The 22,331-nt window shown below is 41.7% G+C and overlaps 1 protein-coding gene and 1 pseudogene across 1 annotated transcript in view; both read left to right on the top strand.

The window, feature by feature from the left end:
• LOC137653738 (E3 ubiquitin-protein ligase TTC3-like) overlaps positions 1 to 22,331 on the top strand; it is a 250,667-nt gene that overhangs the window by 45,933 nt on the left and 182,403 nt on the right. The window contains exons 9-10 of the mRNA XM_068387356.1: positions 7,839 to 8,013; positions 19,636 to 19,696. Coding sequence (XP_068243457.1) covers positions 7,839 to 8,013; positions 19,636 to 19,696 — 236 coding nt within the window. The remainder of the gene's footprint in view (positions 1 to 7,838; positions 8,014 to 19,635; positions 19,697 to 22,331) is intronic.
• Positions 1,970 to 5,514, top strand: LOC137653829 (uncharacterized; annotated as a pseudogene).

The raw sequence follows: 22,331 nt of genomic DNA, 5'->3' as shown, positions 1-22,331 counted from the left end.
GTTCTCAACGCCTTACAATTAGTCTTCCATACTGATTGTTTTTCGTTTTGAACCTATCTGGATAATTCACGGTTCACACCCCGTGTTATTTTATTTTGTTATGGTATTTCATTATCCTGTTATTTACGATACTGTTGTTATGATATTACGGTATCATAGTTCGTGTTAGGTTGGCATGCCTGATCGCCTTCGGGCGCTGCTAGTTTTTTATGTTACTCCACGCTATTACGTTTTCATATCCTAAGCGGATATGTTACATTATTTTTACCGACTAGTAGTTGCTTTAGTTTGAGTGGGACTCTTGCGAGGCAGTTTGTTTTCATATTTTTATGTCGGCACCTCACCGACTTTGTGTTATGTTGGCCCCCCTGCCCAGCTCGGTCCTCCCCGCGCTGGAGGGTTCGGCCCTTCCCTGCCTCTCCCTTGCGTCCCTCTCTTACTATATTATTCGCATGCTTTCCTACTCATTTTATACCATATCAATTATATTATGTCTATCCGTATTGATCATTCATTATGTCGTGGTTCTTCGACCAGGTTGGTACGCCTGGTCTCTCTGTCCACGTGATAGCCTCCCCCCGCCCACATCCCCACTTCAGGGATGCCTCTCGCTCCTCGACCCTTGGAGTCAGCTGCTTTGTTTTACGGGTCGAGTCCTCTCGTACCCTTTCCCCCCTCCCCCCCCATCCCCGGGGATATCGCCTGGCTCCTTCACGGGCGGACCTTGAACGTTAGCGAGGCTATATGTTATAGATGTTATAGATTTTATAGTTCCCCTACCCTCCCGTAGCCGTTTTCTCCCCGCCGCTCCGATTGGCCATCGGTCGGCGGGACGGATTTCTGCTGTTTTGGGTTCCATGTCTTTTATATACACATATTATTCCTGGATGCTACCTCCCGGTTCCGCACCCTACGGACCCATTATAGGATCCCTCCCTTCACCCTCCCCGTGTGGCGTTCCGCACTTCACGGACCCCACTCGATGTTAATAATTTTATCTAAGGGATTCCCGTTCGTAGCTTCCGGACCTAGTTATCTTGTCGAGTTTTTTGTTAAGGTCCTTGAGCCCGTCAGTGAGTCTCTGACTCCCGACCCCCCCTCCCTCCCATGTCCTGCCTACCCCGGTAGGCTAACACGAGCCCCGGGCTCTCTCAGTTGTCTCTCTGGAGCCAGCGTATATCCCTAACCATATTACGATTAATCTTATATTTATATATATTTCTTTTACTCGACTGTCCCCCCTTGTATGATCATAGTTACGGATTGACTTATTCTGTTACCTATTAAGTGTTTTATCGCCCTTACGGCTTAAGAATGTTTTACTCACTGCTATAGCGGTGTACTTTAAGCTGCCGGAGCTCCCGGGCTCCTAGCTTACCACGTGATACGTATGTATCTTTATTTTACAGACGGTACGCTGTGCGATGACAGCCTGCTCGGCGGTCCTCCACCAACCCTGCGGCCACGACGTTTGTCGGTCACACGCCCACTGTGCTATCCTTGTGGATGGATTGACCGTCTGGTACCCGGACAATTGCGTAGTCTGTTATAAGCTGGCCACCACGCTCACCTCAGACTCGGTAAGTGGAATTACGGTTAATTTTAAATTTACATTGTCTTAACCTCTGTCATTCATGTTATTTTCAACGTGTCCCCTTTTCGGTGGCCTCGTTTTCGCAAGGAGATCCTAAGCCTTCTTATTTTACTTCCCTTGTGGAAACCACTTACCTCCAGTAATAGTCTATTCTCTTTCAGAGCTCCCAGCCGGCTAAGACCTCAGTCCTGGCGATTCTCAGAGGAATGGTGTTCCCTCATATACCCCAATGCTAAGACATCGGCTGCGGTCCCCAAGGACGTGGAGGACCCCATTATTGAGAAGATCGAGTCCCTGCTCTTAGCCCCGGGCCAGGAGGAGACGGGCGGGACTATCACAGAAGACGTCGCTACCCTCAACCTGGACATAGAACCGATGGCTCTTGACGAACCGGACGTAGGTAGTGAGGTAGGTGAGGCAGGTGGGTCCCGGGCTAAGATTCCTCTCCTTAGCCCGACTTTTTCTTCTACTTCTGCTCATTCTTCTTTTCAGGGGTTTCCGGGGACACCCAGGGCTGATTTCAAGCCCCGCCCAGTTACCCCAAAGGTTTAGGCTCACCGTAAGCCTTTACTCAAGACCCGAAAGTCTTCAAAATCCCCGAAGTCGGTCAAGACTTCATCCTCTAGAGTCCCCAAAGACTCCGCTGCCGCATCTTCGACCTCTCATGGTTCGGTATCTACGCCGGCCCCCGTTCCCGCCCCGGAGGAACCCTTCGACCCGAAATCCTTTTCTAAGGAACTCCTTTCCCAAGGAACTCCTTTCCCAGATCGGGTCTTTAATGTCATCCCTCACTGAGAGGATCTCCAACAATGAGAACTTGGTACAAGGCCTCATGAGTTCGGGGCTGCCACAACAGCAGCAATACCCCATCCCCGACGCTTCCAAGCTCCCACCATTCACCAAAAGTAACCCCTGGAGGATGGCTCTGCATTCTCCTTTTACAGATGGAATGCTGACCATCGAGGGTTTTGGCACCCGGTCTATCGAGGACTTCGAGTTCTATCCGCCGGGACTCCAATTCCCCTTCCCCGGCTTCGCCCATTTGACCGAAGAGGCTCTGCTCCGCTTAGATAAGGTCCCTAGGGAGACTGTTATTTATCCCAAGGAACAGGCCCAGTCTACCTTGGTCCGTGCATTAAACGAGTGGGATTGTGTGAACACCATGTTTGTGGTTGACGAACAAACCCCCACCCCATGCGTCACTAAGATCATGGACATTGCCTATCAGTCCGCCAAGGAAGAAAAGCCTCTGCCCCAGCTCCGGGAGACAGACTTGACTTCCCTCCTCTTCCCAGGTGACCACGAGTGCTGTCGTAACGCCCCGGCCACCTTCACGGCAGGCAAACTGAGCGCTGACTGTGCTTCCACACAGTTCAGCGAATGCCTCCCCAAGCTCCCGGAATCACTAATCTGCCTTGAGTTCGAGGCCCGGTGCAGGCTGAGTAGGTCGATTAATTCAGCCACTTTGGCCGAGATGACCGCCATCACTTACGAGGAGGAATCTCTTTTTAAACTTCTCACCAAATCCCTCCTACAGACCTTGTTAGTTGATGCTTTTGAGTTTCTCAACGCTAGATTCCGTTGCCGGAGACACGTGTTAGCCGAGGCTACCATCAGGCATGAGCCTAATAGGCTCATCAAAGCCCCGGTCTGGGGCCCGGACCTCTTCCCGGAGGACTTGGTAAACTCCGTACTCAGCGAGGCAGCTAGGGTTAACCAGAGCCTCAAAGTTAGATGGGGCCTAGTCCCCAAGCGGAAGTTTGAACCAGCTGACGCCTCGGCCCGAGGCAGGAAGAGGTTGAGGCCCTTCCATTCCTCCCAGAACAGACAGCCCCTTCAGATTGTACAACCCCAACCTTCTACTTCGAAGGGACAACCTCAACAACAGTATGTGTTGGTCCCTCAGGCACAGGTAGCATCGACTTCGTATGCTACCTCCCCTGCCTTTAACCCTACCTACGAGTCCCAAGGTTCCTTCCAAGGCTACCAACGCAACAGAGGCTCTGGCACCAGAGGTGGCGGAAGGGGTTTCAACCGAGGCAAGGCATTCCGCGGAGGCAGAGGAGGCAAGTCATCCTCAGCCCATTGAAAATCTTCAGGTAGGAGGGAGACTTTACATCTTTCGAGACCGTTGGAAGTTCAGCAATTGGGCTTCCAGCATAATTTCCAAAGGTCTGGGGTGGAGCTGGATAAAAGGGCCCCCTCCACCGACCAGTTTCTATCAACTTCCAATGGAGGAGCTAAGATCGTTTACAGAAGACCTATTGCAGAAGAACGCAATCCAAAGAGTCCATCGCTTAAAATTTCAAGGTCACTTGTTCAGCGTGCCAAAGAAAGGCTCAGACAAGCGAAGAGTAATCCTAGACCTGTCCCGTCTGAACTCCTTCATTCATTGCGACAGGTTCCACATACTAACCGTCTCTCAGGTGCGGACCTTACTTCCCCGTGGAGCCGTCACCACCTTTATAGATCTTACCGATGCCTACTATCACGTTCCAATAGCAAGGCACTTTCGTCCTTTCCTAGGCTTCAAACTAGGCAAACAAGCCTATGCATTCAAAGTGATGCCATTCGGGCTTAACATAGCGCCCAGGATCTTCACCAAACTAGCAGAGACGGTAATCCAAGAACTTCGAACCCAAGGGATTCGAATAGTGGCTTATCTGGACGACTGGCTCGTCTGGGCAAACGTCAGGAACTGCCTCACGGCAACAAACAAGGTTCTCACCTCCCTTCGTCAGTTAGGGTTTCAAGTCAACCTCGACAAATCCCGCCTGGTCCCGGAGACCAAGTTTCAATGGCTTGGATTACAATGGGACCTACGTTCCCATACGCTATGCCTCCCGAAAGCCAAGAGGACGGAAATAGCAAAGAACACGAAACCGTTTCTCAGGGACAAGTTGACGTCCAGGAGGAACCAGGAAAGAATCTTAGGCTCCTTGCAGTTCTCCTCCATAACAGACGTTGTCCTAAAGGCCAAACTAAAGGACATAAACAGAGTATGGCACTCCAGGGCAAACAAGAAGCGTCGAGACAAAAGAGCTCGACTTCCCCCAATCCTACGAAAGAGTCTTCAGCCATGGACGAAAGTCAAAAGCCTATCGAAGTCGGTCCCCTTACAATATCCGGCCCCAGGACTCGTCATTCACACAGACGCCTCCTTAACAGGGTGGGGAGGATACTCCCAACACAATAAAGTCCAGGGACTATGGTCGACGATATTGTGACAATTTCACATCAATGTCTTAGAGGCCATGGCAGTATTCCTTACTCTAAAACGACTGAACCCAGTCAGGAACCTTCATATCAGGCTGGTTCTAGACAGCGCAGTCATAGTCCACTGCATAAACAGAGGAGGCTCCAAGTCAGCCCACATAAACCACGTCATGTTAGCAATTTTTTCTATGGCTACATCGAACAAGTGGCATATGTCAGCAGTCCACCTTGCGGGAGTGCGGAATGTAGTGGCAGACGCACTTTCGAGGACAACTCCGCTGGAGTCGGAATGGTCTCTAGACAAACAGTCATTTAAATGGATCTTATCTCAGGTCCCGGGTCTCCAGGTGGACTTGTTTGCGACGGAATCCAACCACAAACTAGAATGTTACGTGGCCCTCAACCTGGACCCTTGCGCTTATGCTACAGACGCAATGATGTTAGATTGGAACGTTTGGAAGAGGATTTATGTGTTCCCTCCGATAAATCTCCTATTGAAAGTATTGGACAAACTCTGGTCTTTCAGAGAATGAGTGGCTCTGGTAGCCCCCAACTGGCCCAAGAGCAGTTGGTTCCCTCTGTTGCTGGAACTGGGCCTCTGCCCTCGGCAGATACCCAAGCCTATACTAACACAAGTAGTACAAACTCGCAATGTGTTAGCTTCCTCAAGAATTCAGAGTGCCCTAACTTTATGGACTTCATGAAGTTTGCAGCTCAAAAGCGTGCAAATATTGACCCTCTAAATACCCTATTTTTGGAATCGGACAAAAGGGAATCCACCCTCCGTCAATATGACTCGGCTGTTAAAAAGTTTGCTAAGTTTTTAAAGGACTCAAAGGTTGAAAAGATGACGATGAATCTAACTGTAACCTTCTTCAGAACTCTCTTTGAATCAGGCCTGGCAGCCAACACCATCACTACGATCAAATCAGCTTTGAAAAAGATCTTCCATACTGGTTTTGATATTGACCTTACGGATTCATACTCCTCGTCCATCCCGAGAGCTTTTGCCAGATTAAAACCATCAACTCGCCCTAGTGCAGTTTCCTGGTTTTTGAACGATGTCCTGAAACTGGCCTCTGACACTCTTAATGAATCTTGCGATTACATGGCACTGTTAAGGAAGACATTGTTCTTATTGAGCCTCGCTTCTGGCTCCAGAATTTCAGAACTATCAGCCCTGTCTAGAGATCCAGGTCATATTGACTTCCTCTCTTCGGGAGAAGTCCTTGTCTCCCCTAACCAAGATTTCCTGGCTAAAAATGAGAACCCTCAGAACACATGGTCTCCCTGGAAGATTGTTCCGCTTCCTCGGGATCCATCCTTGCGTCCAGTTACCACCCTGAAGTCCTACTTAAATAGAACTTCCATTACAACCACAGGGCCCTTATTCATTAGAGAAAATGGAGGAACCATTACCCTTAAAGGAATCAGGCAACAAATCCTTTATTTTATTAAACAGGCTAATCCTGAATCATTCCCCCATGTCCATGATATTTGAGCTGTTGCTACTTCAATTAATTTCTTCCATCACATGAAATTTGATGAGCTCACGAAATATACAGGCTGGAAGTCCCCTAAAGTTTTTAAACGCCACTACCTAAAACCTTTGGAAGCTCTAAAATTTGCTACAGTAGCAGCTGGGAATGTGGTTCCTCCTGAAGGTACTGAGTCTTAATCACAACGTCTTGCTCTATTCTCCTTTCCTCCTACCTGCCTTACTTATTGTTACTACCTAGTTTTGGTTTTGTTTTGCTTGATCTACACCCTTATGGTGTATTGTTTGATACCCCGTTATGATCTCAATTTCTACGAATTGTTTTTGATTTTACCTGTTTTTAGTCTTACTCTCCACGTGCTGGTTTTGTATTATTTATTATTAAGAATATTATTTATTTGATCTGCATTATCTGCTTGTCTTTTCTTGCCATCCCTAGTATGGGATTTTTTGCCATTATTGTATTTAACTATTCACTATTAATGTTGAAAGTACTTACCTACGGGATACCTTGTGTATCCTTTTCTGATATTAAATCGCGTTTGGTATTATTTTGTATTTATTACTTCCCTCAGGTATTGTGCCAAGTTTGGGTCCCTATTCTCTGGCACTATTTCACTGGGTGGCACAGGTCGGAGCCCAGAAAAGGGATTTTGACGAAGGAAAAATCTATTTCTGGGCGAGAGACCTGTGCCGCCCAGTGAACCCACCCGTCCCTCCCTTCTTGGGCCCCAATCTTGGATGCTATAAGGAGTGACGTCACTAGCGTGGGTTGGACTGTTGGTAGTAGAGATCGGAGCTAGGGTGTTGAACGGCACCTCGCTGAACGGGGATGTTGAGAGGAGATATCTAAATGGTGCGAGGCCTCTGGTTGTGATTTATCACGCCCCAGTTATTTATACCGACACCTTATTAGGTCAGCGAGCTGGGTTCAACCTAGCATTCCTATACAATTTTTTCTCTGTTAGATTCATAGCAATTTTTACCTTAGAAATGATGTTAAAAGAGCATTTCACTGGGCGGCACAGGTCGGAGCCCAGAAATAGATTTTTCCTTCGTCAAAATCCCTTTATTATCATTATTATAATAATATTTATAAGCTACGAAAGAGTATAGCACATGGCTGTATATCACACAAGTTCATACTTATGGAAATTTCACTGAAGAATCTCCTCTCCCTAATATTATCCCCTCCCCCTCCTGTCTTCAGCCAACTAACAAAGTTTTTGGGATTCTAGCCTTTATTTTCTGAATATGTAAGAGGTATTTTAGTCTTTTTATGTTACCATGAAATAATCACACCACACACTATAGCCAATAGCGACATTCCCTACCTTAGGTCTTATTCAATATTCATGAGGATTTAATTGCATGGTAGTTAATGGTTGTGTTCCTGTGATTATTAGTAAATTTGTCAAAACTTGCCATCAATTTTCATTAGAAGTTTGAAGGTCACATTTCTGATTTCATTTATAAAATGAATTAAACTACATGGTACATTGTTTTGAGGAATGTTTATTGCTTTTCTAGACATACTGCATGGCTGGACAGGCTGCAATACAGCTAGGAAGGTATGGTGAAGCCTGGGAACTTGGCAATACTGGCCTTTTTCTCTGCAAGGATACCAAAGAGCTGGAGTCTTTATATTCTGCTGAAGCGGAGAAACTTCTTGAATATAGATTACTTGAGATAAAAGAAACTGAAGGTTAGTGTTAATATTGTCTTCGTTTGTGAGCAGATAAAGGGAAGCAGGTTCATAATGATAATTCTCAGGACTTAACTTAATTGTCTTGAGCAAAACTCGGTCATAATGTTCAATCACAAAATGTAAAGTCTTGAAGATTAAAGAAGCAGAGAAGCTAAGAATGATTGTTTGTGTGCATGTGCAACTCTGGATCATTGATTGGTATGAATATCCAGTTCATTTTTTCATGTGTAGCAGCTTTTCACTCCAAGTCTATTAGGTATCGACTCCACCTTTCCTTCAGTTTTTGTGAAATTTACAATTCCATTTTTTTCCTACATGGATACAAACTTTTGAGTCATTTATATGGGGTACTCCTAATTTTGTTTTACCTACGACCAGACAACCAAAGAAATTTTTTTTTATGGCGTCATATTTATTTGCTTAGCAACCACTGCGCATGCGGCATAGAACGCCTGCACCTAATGCTTCTCCACAACACTCCTGGTCGCGAAGTTAAGAAGACGTACCTCGTGTCCTCTCTAGGACCAGGCATCCGCACCTGCCCTCGATTTACCATTATAGTGCTTAGTGCTTGTTTCTTTTGTGTCTATAATATGTACTCACTTTCACTTGCTTATTTATCTTTATTCGTAAGTTACGAGTGTGTGCGATATGACTAGCAAGTCGAATTCTGTGTTCAAGGCCCGACCGTGATGGACGTCTCTGTGGTACTTTGATGAGCCGAGGAGAAGTCGATCCGCGTCTAGTTTATCCTTCTTGTTGTGGTAAAAGATGGCCAGTGGAATCACCATGTGAGTACTATAGGTAGTGGCCATCCTCCCATTGGGAGAGATTTTGTTCTCGTTGCAAGAAACTATCTAAGAGAGATCGCTCTCCTCCTTCGTCTTCTGCTAGTAGTGGCAAGAAACAAAAGATCAATTCTGTGGCGAATGTTTTATAACCCAGTGTTGATAATGTACAATATGGAGTTGAACTAGTTCTTGTAGCGGATCCTCTGGGTACGACCACTGTGCTCCCTGAGTTGGATTCAATATTAACCCTTTTACCCCCAAAGGACGTACTGGTACGTTTCACAAAACTCATCCCTTTACCCCCATGGACGTACCGGTACGTCCTTGCAAAAAAATGCTATGAATTTTTTTTTTTCATATTTTTGATAATTTTTTGAGAAAATTCAGGCATTTTCCAAGAGAATAAGACCAACCTGACCTCTCTATGACAAAAATTAAGGCTGTTAGAGCAATTTAAAAAAAATATACTGCAAAATGTGCTGGGGAAAAAATAACCCCTTGGGGGTTAAGGGTTGGAAATTTCCAAAGAGCCTGGGGGTAAAAGGGTTAATACCATCAGATCCTGATTACCCTGTTATGCTTAGATCTCCCTCAACTCCTAAGAGTATGTTGAGTGGATATCCTTACATGTCAGATTACACAGATAAGATCTTTCCGCTCTTGGAAATATCTCCAATTAGAGCCATGAAAGCATCTCCGTGCTCCCGTCTGAACCTCGAGGAGAGCCTGCAATTTCTCTCTCTACCGAAACAGCCCTATTGAAAGACCCTTATTACCAGTCTTCAGCTCATAAACGAGCAAGGCCTGCCTCATATGCCCAGTGGTCCTTGCAAAGATCTCCTCTAAAGAGTTCCCAGGACATGTCACAAGACATGTCATTCTTTTATTATGAGGGTGGTCGGACCACTTCGGCTGTGTCCACACCCTAAGACTTGGCAGCGCCAAGCTGCTCTAAACGTGTGCCTCCTTCTAAGCCTAATTGTGCTGTGAAGTTGAGTGTAACAAAACCTGCTTTAATTCTCAGAGTTTTATCTATTAACAATTCAGCTAGGCAGAACGTTCAGAGTAATAAGTCTGTACGTGCAGCTGTATCTAAGCATTATGACGTCACTTTACCTGCCTCCATCCCAACGCTTGAGGCAATTCCTCCGCATCTTGGGGAGGCCAACAAGTCCAAATGGGTTGTCAATCCCAAACATGATGTCATGAAACGCACCGCCACGTTAACGAGTGACAATATTCCTTCGCAACATAACGATGCTAACTCGCAGCATGTTCCTACCAGAACCTCACAAGCCAGTTTACGATCAATGCATCCTAGAGGGCGTGATAGGTTGACACCCCATTATTTCAAAGTTCTCCTGGAGTTTTATAAACATCTGGCTAGGACTTGTGATAGCAAGGCTTTGATTTATATTAATAGCAAATCCATTCATTTTTGTGATTAGCCACACCAGCTCTTGACCTAATGTTTATAGTGCTTCACAAGTCGCATATTCAGAGTAACAACTATTTTTCAGATAGTTCTTTGCAAGTACAGAGGACGGATAAAGGGCAAGGAACTCCCCCCCCCCCCCCTTTCCCACTAGTCACACCCCCACATGACACAGATGAGGTGGCTTTTTTTAGACGTACACTAGGGCCACCCTGTAGGTGTTATATGTGGCATCATACTGAGAACTCTCTCTCCTCAAAAATCAAGCTCTGAGAGTGACTTCAATTCTTCTACCTTGCATCCTGTTGCTAGAGGCAAATGTTCTTATAACAGAAGTGGGCTGGACTCCTCCCGTTCCTTCTCCACCTCCTATTTCCATCAAAATATGACACAAGGGAAAAGGAGGATGTCCAAGGAAAAGTTAAGAATCAAGTGACTTAAAACATAACCGTCAATTACTGCACTCCTAAAGTGGAACAACGGACAGTGACATTATTACCATTAACACGTTGACTGCTATGTGCTCCACATATGGTTCACAGGGGACTCTCTGAATGAGCGATGTGTACCCTATGTGGTACACATGCTAAGAATTATATATTTTTTTTCAAGTATCCAAATTTTATCAAAATGGGCTTTTTTTTACCAAAATATTATTGTAATATATTGGAAATTAATTAAAATAACAAAGAACATTAACTAAACACTTTATTTATTACTGAAAATAATCTACAATGCTGGCAAAAGGGGCATATTTTTTTTTAATTCTTTCTTTCTTTCAGGAAAAAAAATAGAAAACATTATCATTAGATCAATAAAAATGCTATCCTTTTAACCCTAGATTATATTTATATAAATTCAATAGAAAAATAAATCAGTTTGGTAAACATTTTACTTCTGAAAAAAAATAGTGTCCTTTTCTTGGTGAAAAAATATCCATGTATGATGAAGGAAATAATGTAGTATTTAGAGTACAAGTATAAAATTAAAAAATTTTCTGTTTTGCTTCTACATAAGAAAAACCAATAAAATACACAAATTTATATTCTTCAAACTGAATGTTTCAAGTTGAAACAACTGAGACAAAGGAAAGGTTTACCCTCACAATTCTCACATTATGTGTCTACTCTTCGTGCTTTCTTTCGAGCTACAGAACTTCCTTTATTTTGTGACAGTATCTCTTAACAGGAACGACAAAGCCTTCTTGTCTTGGCTTTGGTGCCAGTAGCTTCAGTCAGGGAATGTTTTCTGTATGCATATGTACGCTTTTGCGTATATACAGTTTGTATATATATAATATAAAGGAATAAGTAGAAATGACAGAGAAAGTAATACTTACATACATACACATACATACATACATGCATACACATACATACACACACACATATATATATATATATATATATATATATATATATATATATATATATATATATATATATATATATATTATATATATTATATATATATATGTATATATTTATATATATATATATATATATATATATATATATATATATATATATATATATATATATATATATATATATATATATATATATATATATATATATATATATATATATATATATATATATATATATATATATATATATATGTATATATATATATATATATATATGTATATATATATATATATATATATATATATATATATATATATATATATATATATATATATATATATATATATATATATATATATATATGTATATATATATATATATATATATATGCATACATACATACATTAAATATACATACATACATATGGTACTAAAAGGAAGGCAAGAATTCAAATATTTTCTGGGATGTTAATTTTTCATCATATTGGGACAATGGGTAATTTGTATATCAGTCTGTATATGCAAGTGTGTGTATGTATATATATATATATATATATATATATATATATATATATATATATATATATATATATATATATATATATATATATATAACTAGTACCTATTTTGTATGTGTATGTGTGTCATTCCTTTTTCTGTTACTTCCTTTATCTTATTTTCTAATATTTTATATTAAAATATATTCTCTTATACAGACATAAGGAAGAGTTCTTTTCCACATTTTATTCCTCTCTCACATAAGTGTGAATATATGTATGTATGTATGTATATACATGGATAGACAGGTACAAAAAGATGGGCTACCGTATACAGATGAACAGATGTATATGAATAACTGAAGACGACCTAAATAATTTACTTGTATGTAAATACTTTTATCTATGCAAAATACAAATTTATATTGCCAAAAATACAGCCTGTATATATGTTTCCTAATGTGTGTGTCTGTAACATGTATGTACATCTTATATGTATTATATTCAAGTGTATGTTTATATATATTCCTATATACACACGTGTGTACTACAAATTTTATGTGCACATATGAAAACATACAAAGGTGTTATATATATATGCGTGTGTTTGTGTGTGCCTGTACATACATGTGCATAGTAACGCTTGCAATCATTCAGGGCGATGTGTGCCTTTTATAGTCACACTGAGTATGAGCCATGTCTGGTACATGTTGCATACGGTAATTCCCTAGATCAGTCTGAGCGATATGCACCATAACTGAACATCCAAAGTGTGACCATATTTGGCACACAACGCCAGCAGAACTATCTCTAATCGTTTTGTGCGACATGAGCCATATATGACCACATCTATTATGTCCATATTAGGTACACAACACCTGTAATGAAGACTTTTATTATGTCAGGCGAGAAGTGTACCACATAAAGTCACGCTTTTACACTGGCTGAGCACTCGGCTTACCTTACGGATACACCATAACAATTCTCACGTCAATAGCTAACTGGTTACTGATTTTAATTGGGGTTAAAGAGAACGCCCATCGGGCCGTTTCACAGCATTGCCAATCGCAGTCAACGTGTTAAGAACTCTCCAGAGGACTTCGTTGCACACGCGATCACCAGCTCAGCTGATGTAATCCTCCTCAAGGTCCTGATGTTAGGCTTAGAAGCTTCACATTTTATTAAGATTATGAGCCTTATCTGCCGTGCAAATGGATTTGATGAGCCCCTCACAATCAAACTGCTAATAGAAGGTCGCTATTGACTCAATCTTCCTGTAATCTCAAAGTCCCAGACACAGATTCAATGTATCACTTCTAACTAGACTGAAAAACTTTAAACATAATGCAGAAGTCTCACCATCAAAAAATTCACTTGAGGCCAGTAGGTCCTCAAAGCTACCACTATTATCTCTGTTGTGCCAGAGACTTTTTTACATACACTCTGGCTTATATCAGAGCCCACTCTATTGATGCTGATGTTGCTAATCTGATTACATTGGTGCCTGTTGATATACTCTCTAACCTCCCCTTCATTGTTTCTGTTCCTTAGAGGGCAAACATAGAGGTAGCAACTAAATTATGTCAACAATCCAAGCCTGCTTGTGGCTAGACCACTGGTCTGGAGCGGTTTTCTGCTTTGCGATGACAGAAAACTTAAGAGAAAAGCATGCCCTTAAGCAATTTGAGGAATTATCTAGAGCTGGGGCAAAAGCTATAGAATTCCTTTTTATGTTGAAACATTTACCTATGGGATAATTGCATTCTAAAGAGGCACGACACTGTCATAGCCAGATGCTCTAGACAGTTGTCTGTCAGGGACATGTCAGCCCTGAGAAGTTCAGCTTTCGTAAATTCCCCTTCTCTTTTTCCCTCCCTTATATGTAGCTATGGCTGTAGAGAAGGTGGAGAGGCTAGGTAGAGCTCTGATGATAATAAGGGCAGTAGCACCAAGATTGCTTGCTCCCCAGCAACAGCTAAAGAACTCATCCTTTAAATCTGTTCTACAGCAAAGACAATTCTTACCTCCAACAGATGCGTGACAACTCGGGAGGCAAGTCGTCAGACTTACCCTTCGTGAGAGAATGTCCCTCCGGACGAAGAGGGTGCGGTTGCAGAGGCGCATGTCCCCCAGCTTCCCACCAGGTGGGGAATGCCTACAAAGCTTTAAGTACTGTAAAGGTGTCAGGACTTCAGGACCTACCCTTGGATGGTAGAAGTCCTCTGTTCAAGATATCGAGTCCCTTTCATAGCCTGTCCACCACTTCTGACCAGGACTCTGACTTTCCAACAATTTTATTTGCAAGGCTCAGTAAAAGACCTACTCTTATTGGAGGAAGTCTCCAAATTGTTGGCCAAAGGAGCCGTAGAGGAAGTCTTAGCAACTCTCCAGGCTTTCTCAGCAATCTATTCCTGGTAGAGAAGCTGACAGGAGGCTGGAAACCCATCATAGACCTCTCCCATTTGAATTTTTATGTGGTACAGACAAAGTTCAAAATGGAGATTTCAGCCACTGTTCTCCAAGCCATCAGGAATAACAATTTCTTTCTGACCATAGACCTGAAAGACGCCTACTTTCAAGAAGACCCCATCCTTCCTGTCTTAAGAAAGTACGTAAGGTTTCCCTGTTGAGGCAAGGCATTTCAGTCCAAGGTGTTATGCTTTGGTGTGTCAACAGCCCCTCAGGTCTTCACTGAAGTCTTTGCCCTTGTCTCAGCCTGGGCCGATGCTGTGAGCATTAGACTTTTGAGGTACCTAGACACACTGACTTCTCCTAGCAGAGTCCTGAGCTCTCTTGTTAAAGGCACAGGGATCTACTCTTAGATCTGTGCAAGGAGATAGGGATCTGACTGAACCTGCAGAAGTCCAGCCTTGTCCCCCAGCAGTCCATCAGGTACCTAGGCATGAACTCAGTTCAAACTAGAGCTTTTCCATCTGCTGAGAGAGTCTCGAGATTCAGAGAAATAGCAGTGGCCTTTCTGAAAAGGAAACCTCTTCCTCCCCACTCTTGGCAGAAACTGCTAGGCCATATATCCTCCTCGGAGAAATTCGTCCCCATTTGAGAGAATGCATCTTCGATTGGTGCATAAGCTCTGAAGAACCAGCGGTCACAGACATCAGACCGCTCTGCAACCCTGCTGTCAATACCACAGGAAGTAGTAAAGGATCTCCATTAGTGGCTGAGCTCCATGCTCACCTAGGAAGGGAACAAATCTCGGGCCTATAGTCAGAAGAGGACAAGGCCTTGCACATCAGTTTCCTGGAAATGAAAGGAGCCCAACTAGCATTACTCCCCTTCTCAAAGACTGAAAGGTCACTCGATGCTGATGAGCGACAGCCCCACCATGGTGGCCAACATCTCCAAACAAGGAGGTGCAGTCTCTCACGCTGTGCCATCTAGTAGTAGAGATAATAAAGTAGACAGACCCAAGCAATCTCTCTCTTGGCGAGGTTTATCCCCGGGAAGAGGAATGTCATTGCAGACCATCTGAGCTGTCGAGGGACGGCAGTTGATTCAGAATGGACTACTTCCTCTAGTACCGAATAGTCTTTTGACTTTGTAGGGTTCCCCGTCTCTAGACACGTTCGCCACTCACCTGAATCACAAACTCCCAGTGTATTGCTCTCTAGTCCCAGACCAACTTGCAGTGATGTAAGATGTCTTTCAACTCCCATAGGACAGACTAGACCTTTATGCCTTTCCACAGTTCTGTCTAATTCGTCAGACATTGAACAGAATTCAAACATTTCAGGGAGTCAGAGTAATGCTAGTACAGTAGCTCAAAGCGGTCAGCAGCGGAGTGGTATTCAGACCTGCTGGAACTAATGACGGAAACTCCAAGATAACTTCCAGAATTGCCAAACCTATAACGACAACCACTCGAGAAATTTCCATGACGCAGTACAGTACATTGCCTGTCTCTTCACGGTTGGAGGCTATCCAGCACCTCCTCAGAAAGAAATGTTTTGTGAGACCAACTGTGAAACAGGTTTCCGGATATCTCCGGAAGTCTTCTGCAGAAGTATACCAGGCCATGGAAAATCTGTTTTTGGTGTTGTAGGGGGAATATTGCTCCACTCAAGGCCACCATTTCCCTGATTGCAGACTTCTTAGTGTTCTTAAGGAACAAGCAATCCCTTTCAGTCAATGCGGTGAAAGGCTACTGCTTGGCCTTGAACCAGGTATTCAAACTGAAAAGGCTTGACCTCTCCTCGTCATGGGAAATCTCAGCTCTCTGTAAGAGTTTCGAGCAGTCTTGTCCTCCTTGAGAACACAAACCCCCTGCCTGCAATGTGACGAATATTTTACAGGCTCTCAGACAAGCCCCTCATGAACCTATGCATAAAACTTTGACAGGACCTTACCTCCTAAACTTCAGCCAAGATAGTAAGTGAATTATATGATCTATCTTATCTTACGTTACATTCCAGAGGATGGAAAGAACTATCTTTGTCTTTAGTTTCCTAATTTGTATCCAAAACCCAAAATCCAATTGAAAATTATATCAGATTTGACTCTTTTACAATCTTGTCTCTCAAAGAGGTATCTGATGACCTGGATGACAAGTTACTCTGTTGCGTGAGACCAGTTGATAATTATCTGAAAAGAATGCAGTTTCTTAGGCCTAGAATCTCCAATTTGTTCATTAGCATTGGCTGCTCCAAAAAGAAAGTATCCAAAAACACTTTCTCCTTATGATTGAGAGAAACAATCATGAAAGCTTATAAATCCCCAGGGAAAGCATCACAAGTGGCCCCTCCTCAAGCACATGATATACGTGGCCTTGCTGCAACCTTAGCGTTCCGCAAAAAACACTGTAGCACAAGTCCTCAAAGCTGGTGTATGGAAGAGACAAACCACTTTTACGGACCACTATTTTAAAGATTGCACACACAGGTCTTTGGACACCTCTCTAAGCCTTATTGTTGCAGCACAACAAATAAAGTAATTATGAGCTCTTACTGGACACATACTTTTATATTGGGTATCATTTATTCTCTGCATTATAAGGGTATGTAATGGGCACTAAGGTGGATTGTGACATGGATTGGACTTGAATCCTTCACTTGGAATTCACCCTAATACAAGTAAGAATGCTTTGAAATATCAGTATTTGATGATATATTTGAATATTTATTGCTATGTAACACTTGATGTTCACATGACTTCACCCCTGGCTAACATACGGCCTTTCCTCTTTACAAGCTGGGCTACACAGTTCACAAATTATTCACATTGATCTCTTGCTATTACTTTACAGTGATTGGATCTATTAGAGAGAAAGGGCGCACCTTTTAACAGAGACATTCTCCCACCTAAGGAAGACTTCCATACGAATCACTCAGAAGTTTGTATCTGTGTAGGAATCAACTACAGATTTTGAAAACAATCTCAAGTCTTTTGACCAGGAGAGTGTGGAGACACTTCATGTGCTGGTGTTCTATGTCACATGCGCAGTGGTTGCTTAGCAACTAATTATGATGCAATCAAACCAATTTTCTTTGATTGTCGGGTCACAGAAAAAGCGAGACTAGGAGTAACTCATGTAAATGACCCAGGTTTGTATAGTTAGGAAAAATACAAATTGTTTTTAAAATTTGTGGTTTTTATTGAATCTCATCCACTCTTTTATTTTACTATTTTTTTTTTTAAATTCAAGTATTGTATACTTCTAAGTCTATTATTAACTATCATTGTTACTGGTAGTTTTATTACTGACTTCTTGTAAGTGATCTAATGAAAAAGATAATTTCTTATTTACCATATAGAATTTTGCTCTGTTCTTGATCTTGCATGTTGACAATTTATTAAGTAATTTCTTCCTAGTTTTGTATAATATTTCCCTGGTGTATTTTGAATGATACTGATTCGTTCAGTGCTCACATGTACAGTAATGAGTAGGCTTGCACCTCTGGTAACACTATTATGACTAAGTAAAGTACTTGCTTTGTCCTATCCTACCAAGTTGGAAAACTCATGTAGGTAGAAGTCTGGACTAGTAAACAGTCATTTAAAGCAGAGTTCCCTTTAACCCTTTTACCCCCAGGCTATTTGGAAATTTCCAACCCTTAACCCCCAGGGGGTTATTTTTTTTCCAGCACATTTTGCAGTATATTATTTTTAAATTGCTCTAACAGCCTTAATTTTTTTCATAGAGAGGTCAGGTTGGTCTCATTCTCTTGGAAAATGCCTGAATTTTCTCAAAAAATTATCAAAAATATGAAAAAAAGATTTTTTATAGCATTTTTTGCAAGGACGTACCGGTACGTCCATGGGGGTAAAGGGATGGCTTTTGTGAAACGTACCAGTACGTCCTTTGGGGGTAAAAGGGTTAAATATCAGTTACGCCATAGCAGTTACCATTTTCAGTTTAACACATTGTCACAAACTGAACTTGAATATGAGATCACTGTCATGTAAGATATTTTGTGTAATACTGTACATGCTCGCAAATAATCCTTCCACTTATTTTGGTGAATTTTGCCTCTAGGTTACATGACATGTCTAGGAAGTGTGATATTTTGACATTTAGCAAAGCAAAAAATTCTTTACCTAACCTTACCTTTGGGGATTGCCAGTATACATGTCCCATAATTTTTATATGAATCTCTTTGGAAAGAGTTTCGGCACCAGCGCAGTGGTGTATCATCAGTTTTTACAAGCGTTACTTAAGAGAAACCTATTTTTCTAAATAAGTTTACTGGGAATTGAGTGGTATGGTTACATTATTTATCTGATATTCGAAACAAAAATTCTTCTCTATCTGGATTTCCAAATCATAATGTGAGACATAACTAGCTTATGGTCATTATTAAAATGGTTTTAATTAAAGCTAAGTCTTTGGTATTAGGTGTATGGTTCAAGTTTAGGGTGTTAGATTTCCTCGCTTTTTTTTCTTCGCAATCCTACCTCCTGGGATTCAGCCAGGTGAGTTTGATTGAAGTGAATACAAATTTAATTCTAACATTTAACTATACTAACCTGGCTTTCATATGATCATTGTGTCTCCATGGACCAGTGAAGTCAAGAGGCTGTTGAACATGTTACCACTTTGAGACTGAAAGCAACTTGGTGGTATGGTAGTCAAGTTCTTTTATTATCACACCTGCCATATAATCTTGTTACCTCACTAGAGGGGCAATACTGTTGTAGTGAAAGAAAATAGATAATTTTTAGATTTTAGGGTAGACTCCTACTTGTAGCCAGCTTTGAGATGAATGCTATATGAACACTAGTTAAGATTCATTATTTCCTTGCTCAGAGATGATCAGAACTATATATACTATGGCCAGTACTGAAGATTGTTGGAAACATATACTGTAAACTGTATTCTTAGAAACTTGTAGCTTTCAGGGGGCTTATATTTCTAAAATTCGATCTATGTAGAGGTAACTAGGGTGAAATGTACAATTAGAATAGCCTCAAATATCACTTCTGTGACTGTGTAGGCACTGAAGTGGTAACCCCCTTTGGAGGTGGTGAATAGTAAAGAAAAGCCCTAGAATATTTGTTTTTTCTCTTTTCAGCATGGAAGGAGCAGATTGAAATAAACCGTGTAAGAGTATTAAATGCTCTGGGAATTTTAGGGTAAGTATCCAATGTATTTTTCTTCCAGTTTATAAGTTGAAACTGAGACAGGTTTCCCAGTCTTTCAACGAGTGGTAGTCTATAAATCCTTCCTTTCTTGTAAGTCAAACTGAACCCTGTGTATCAGACTTTTTTAGTAGTTTATAAATTATAAATTTAATATCATTATTATTGTCAGGACCACTTCATATTGTTAACTGTTTACATCGGACATAATACCATACTGTTAACTCTTAATGCCTATAGAACTAAAAATCATTGATAATTCATTGTAATTACATATTTTCTTTAAACTCTTTGACATCTTACAACCAAGGTGCAAGAATGCCGTAAATGCATAAGAAATAATAGTATTTAGATATTCCCTATGTTCAGTTTAGGCTATATTTTGTTCCATGTAGTCTTACAAATTATAGTACAGTCAATTCTTGTTATCCATGTGTTTGGTATTCATGAATTTTTTATAATGCGAAAACTCTAAATTTGACTCCAAATTCTTGACTGCAAAAAATTCCCTCACAACAAGTCAAAAGGAGAAGTTTAGAGTTAGAAATCACCAAAGAACAAATAAAAATGTAAAATTTAGATTTACAAATTGCTAAATACAGCATAATGTTAAGATACTCAATAAGGAAAACTTGGCATTAGAAATCGGCAAATAATACTGTATAAGGTAGGGAATTATATTAACGATATATACTCATTTAAGTATATGTGAGCATCATCTCGATACTATTGTCACTTTGGCATCAACTGACAACAAAACAAAATTAACAGCAATCTGCAATTGCTTTTTTTAAAGGCACCTTAAATTGGTAATAGGTAAATACAAAATGGATTAAATGAAGCTCAGTTAACATCAAGTCAGATAAAACTAGAGATCAGCTGATGAAATCAAATGCTGTGTTATAAGCCCAGCCTACTATAGAATAAAGTTTGGGGTGCATGCATCTTAGGCTAAGCTAGTCTTAACCCTCCTACAGCCTATCCTCCTAACTACTTTCATGCTACCTGTCCCGTGGTCCCCCCTGTTTATTACAGAATGCATGCAAGCGACCGAGTGTCTGACGGTATAATCAGACTCCCTTTTCTGCCTTGTGGAGTATGCCTCTTTAGGTAAAAACTAGATTATCGGCAGACTGATGCAACTCCATACCACAGTCTTGCATGTCACACTTGTGGGCCACAGAAGGAAGGTGTGGAGCCAGAGTGTGTGGGCATCGATCTGGTAAAGTGTTGTCCACCCTAAACAAAGTCATGCCAGTGGCCTTTTCAGTCTGATTAACACCCTCCTTATTTTTTTTCTCTTCCCCTCCTCCTAATCCTGCCTAAAAAGACCAGTGGTGATGGGACAAGGGTGGTGGCAGTAAGCTTGTTGTAGCTGTAAACTCTTAGCTCGGACCTGCACACTGGCGGGTTTCCCTGTGACCGTGACCACACAGGAACTCTATCCTGCACTTGTCACTAAGCAGGCCTATTCAGTAGTACTGCTGCTCACCCCAACTGGGGAAGGCCCTATAAAAGGTGGGCTAAACATCGTTGGTCATACCTCACCCCAACTTGGGAAGGCCCTATAAAAGGTGGGCTAAACATCGGCGGTCATACCATCCTAGTCATTGGGCAGCTGCACATAATGACGCACCTTATATGCAGCTGTGAAAGAGGGAATGAGTATAATAAATCTTACCTCAAAGTAGATGCATGGAATGTGCGCACCCGTATGGATACCAGAGACACACGCCACTGAATGATGATCAGCGAGACTAGAATGCCTGGTGAAGGGCAAATCACAGAAGTTGGGTCATGGTATACTTTCTTTTGGAGAAGGAAAAACCTGGAATACCACCCTTCCTGGGGTGTTGGCTTTGCAGTTAAGACCCAAAAGCCCATAACCTGACACCTCATACAATTTATGATTTATGAAAGAATCACCTCACTAAGACTACCACTCCCGAAAAAAGTTCATCACGTTAGTATCAGTGTACGCCCCAACACTAGATGTGGAAGAGCATGTCAAAGGTGCCTTCTACCAACAGTTTGACACTGCCACATCCCAAATTCCAGCTGGGAACTGTCTCCTTCTCTTAGGGGATTTTAATGCCTGCGTGGGGCGAGACCATGAACTCTGGCACAACATAATCGGCAGGCAAGGCGTGGGAAACTGCAATGATAATGGTCTCCTCCTCCTTGACCTTTGTGCTGAACAGGAACCTGTTCATCACAAACACACAGTTCAGACTCCTGAATTGATTTAACACCACCTGGAAACATCCTAGATCAAAACACTGCCATATCTTAGATTATGGCATTGTCAGACAACAACACGAAAATGAGGTTGTTCCGTAACCGAAATACAAACCACGCTATTTACATGGGGTATTACTTTCGGCATAGCTGAAATGACGAGCCATTAGATTTTTAACGAGGGTTAACTACCCTCTCATTAGCTAGCGAGGGGGTAGGGGAGAGGTAGCTAGCTACCCCTCCCCCCTCACACCGGTGAACTGATTCACTTCACTTTTGGCTCGGACGGTGGGCAGATGTCTCTGTCCCGTCCTCGCATGGCAGCCATTAATGTTTTGTCTTTACTTAATTACTTACTTTTCTTATACTTAATATATATATAAACATTCTT

This window comes from Palaemon carinicauda, chromosome 14 (genome assembly GCF_036898095.1).
Source record: "Palaemon carinicauda isolate YSFRI2023 chromosome 14, ASM3689809v2, whole genome shotgun sequence".
Classification (NCBI taxonomy): Eukaryota; Metazoa; Arthropoda; class Malacostraca; order Decapoda; family Palaemonidae; genus Palaemon; species Palaemon carinicauda.
Note: the sequence above shows the minus strand (reverse complement) of the source record. Positions and strands in the feature narration are given on the sequence as shown.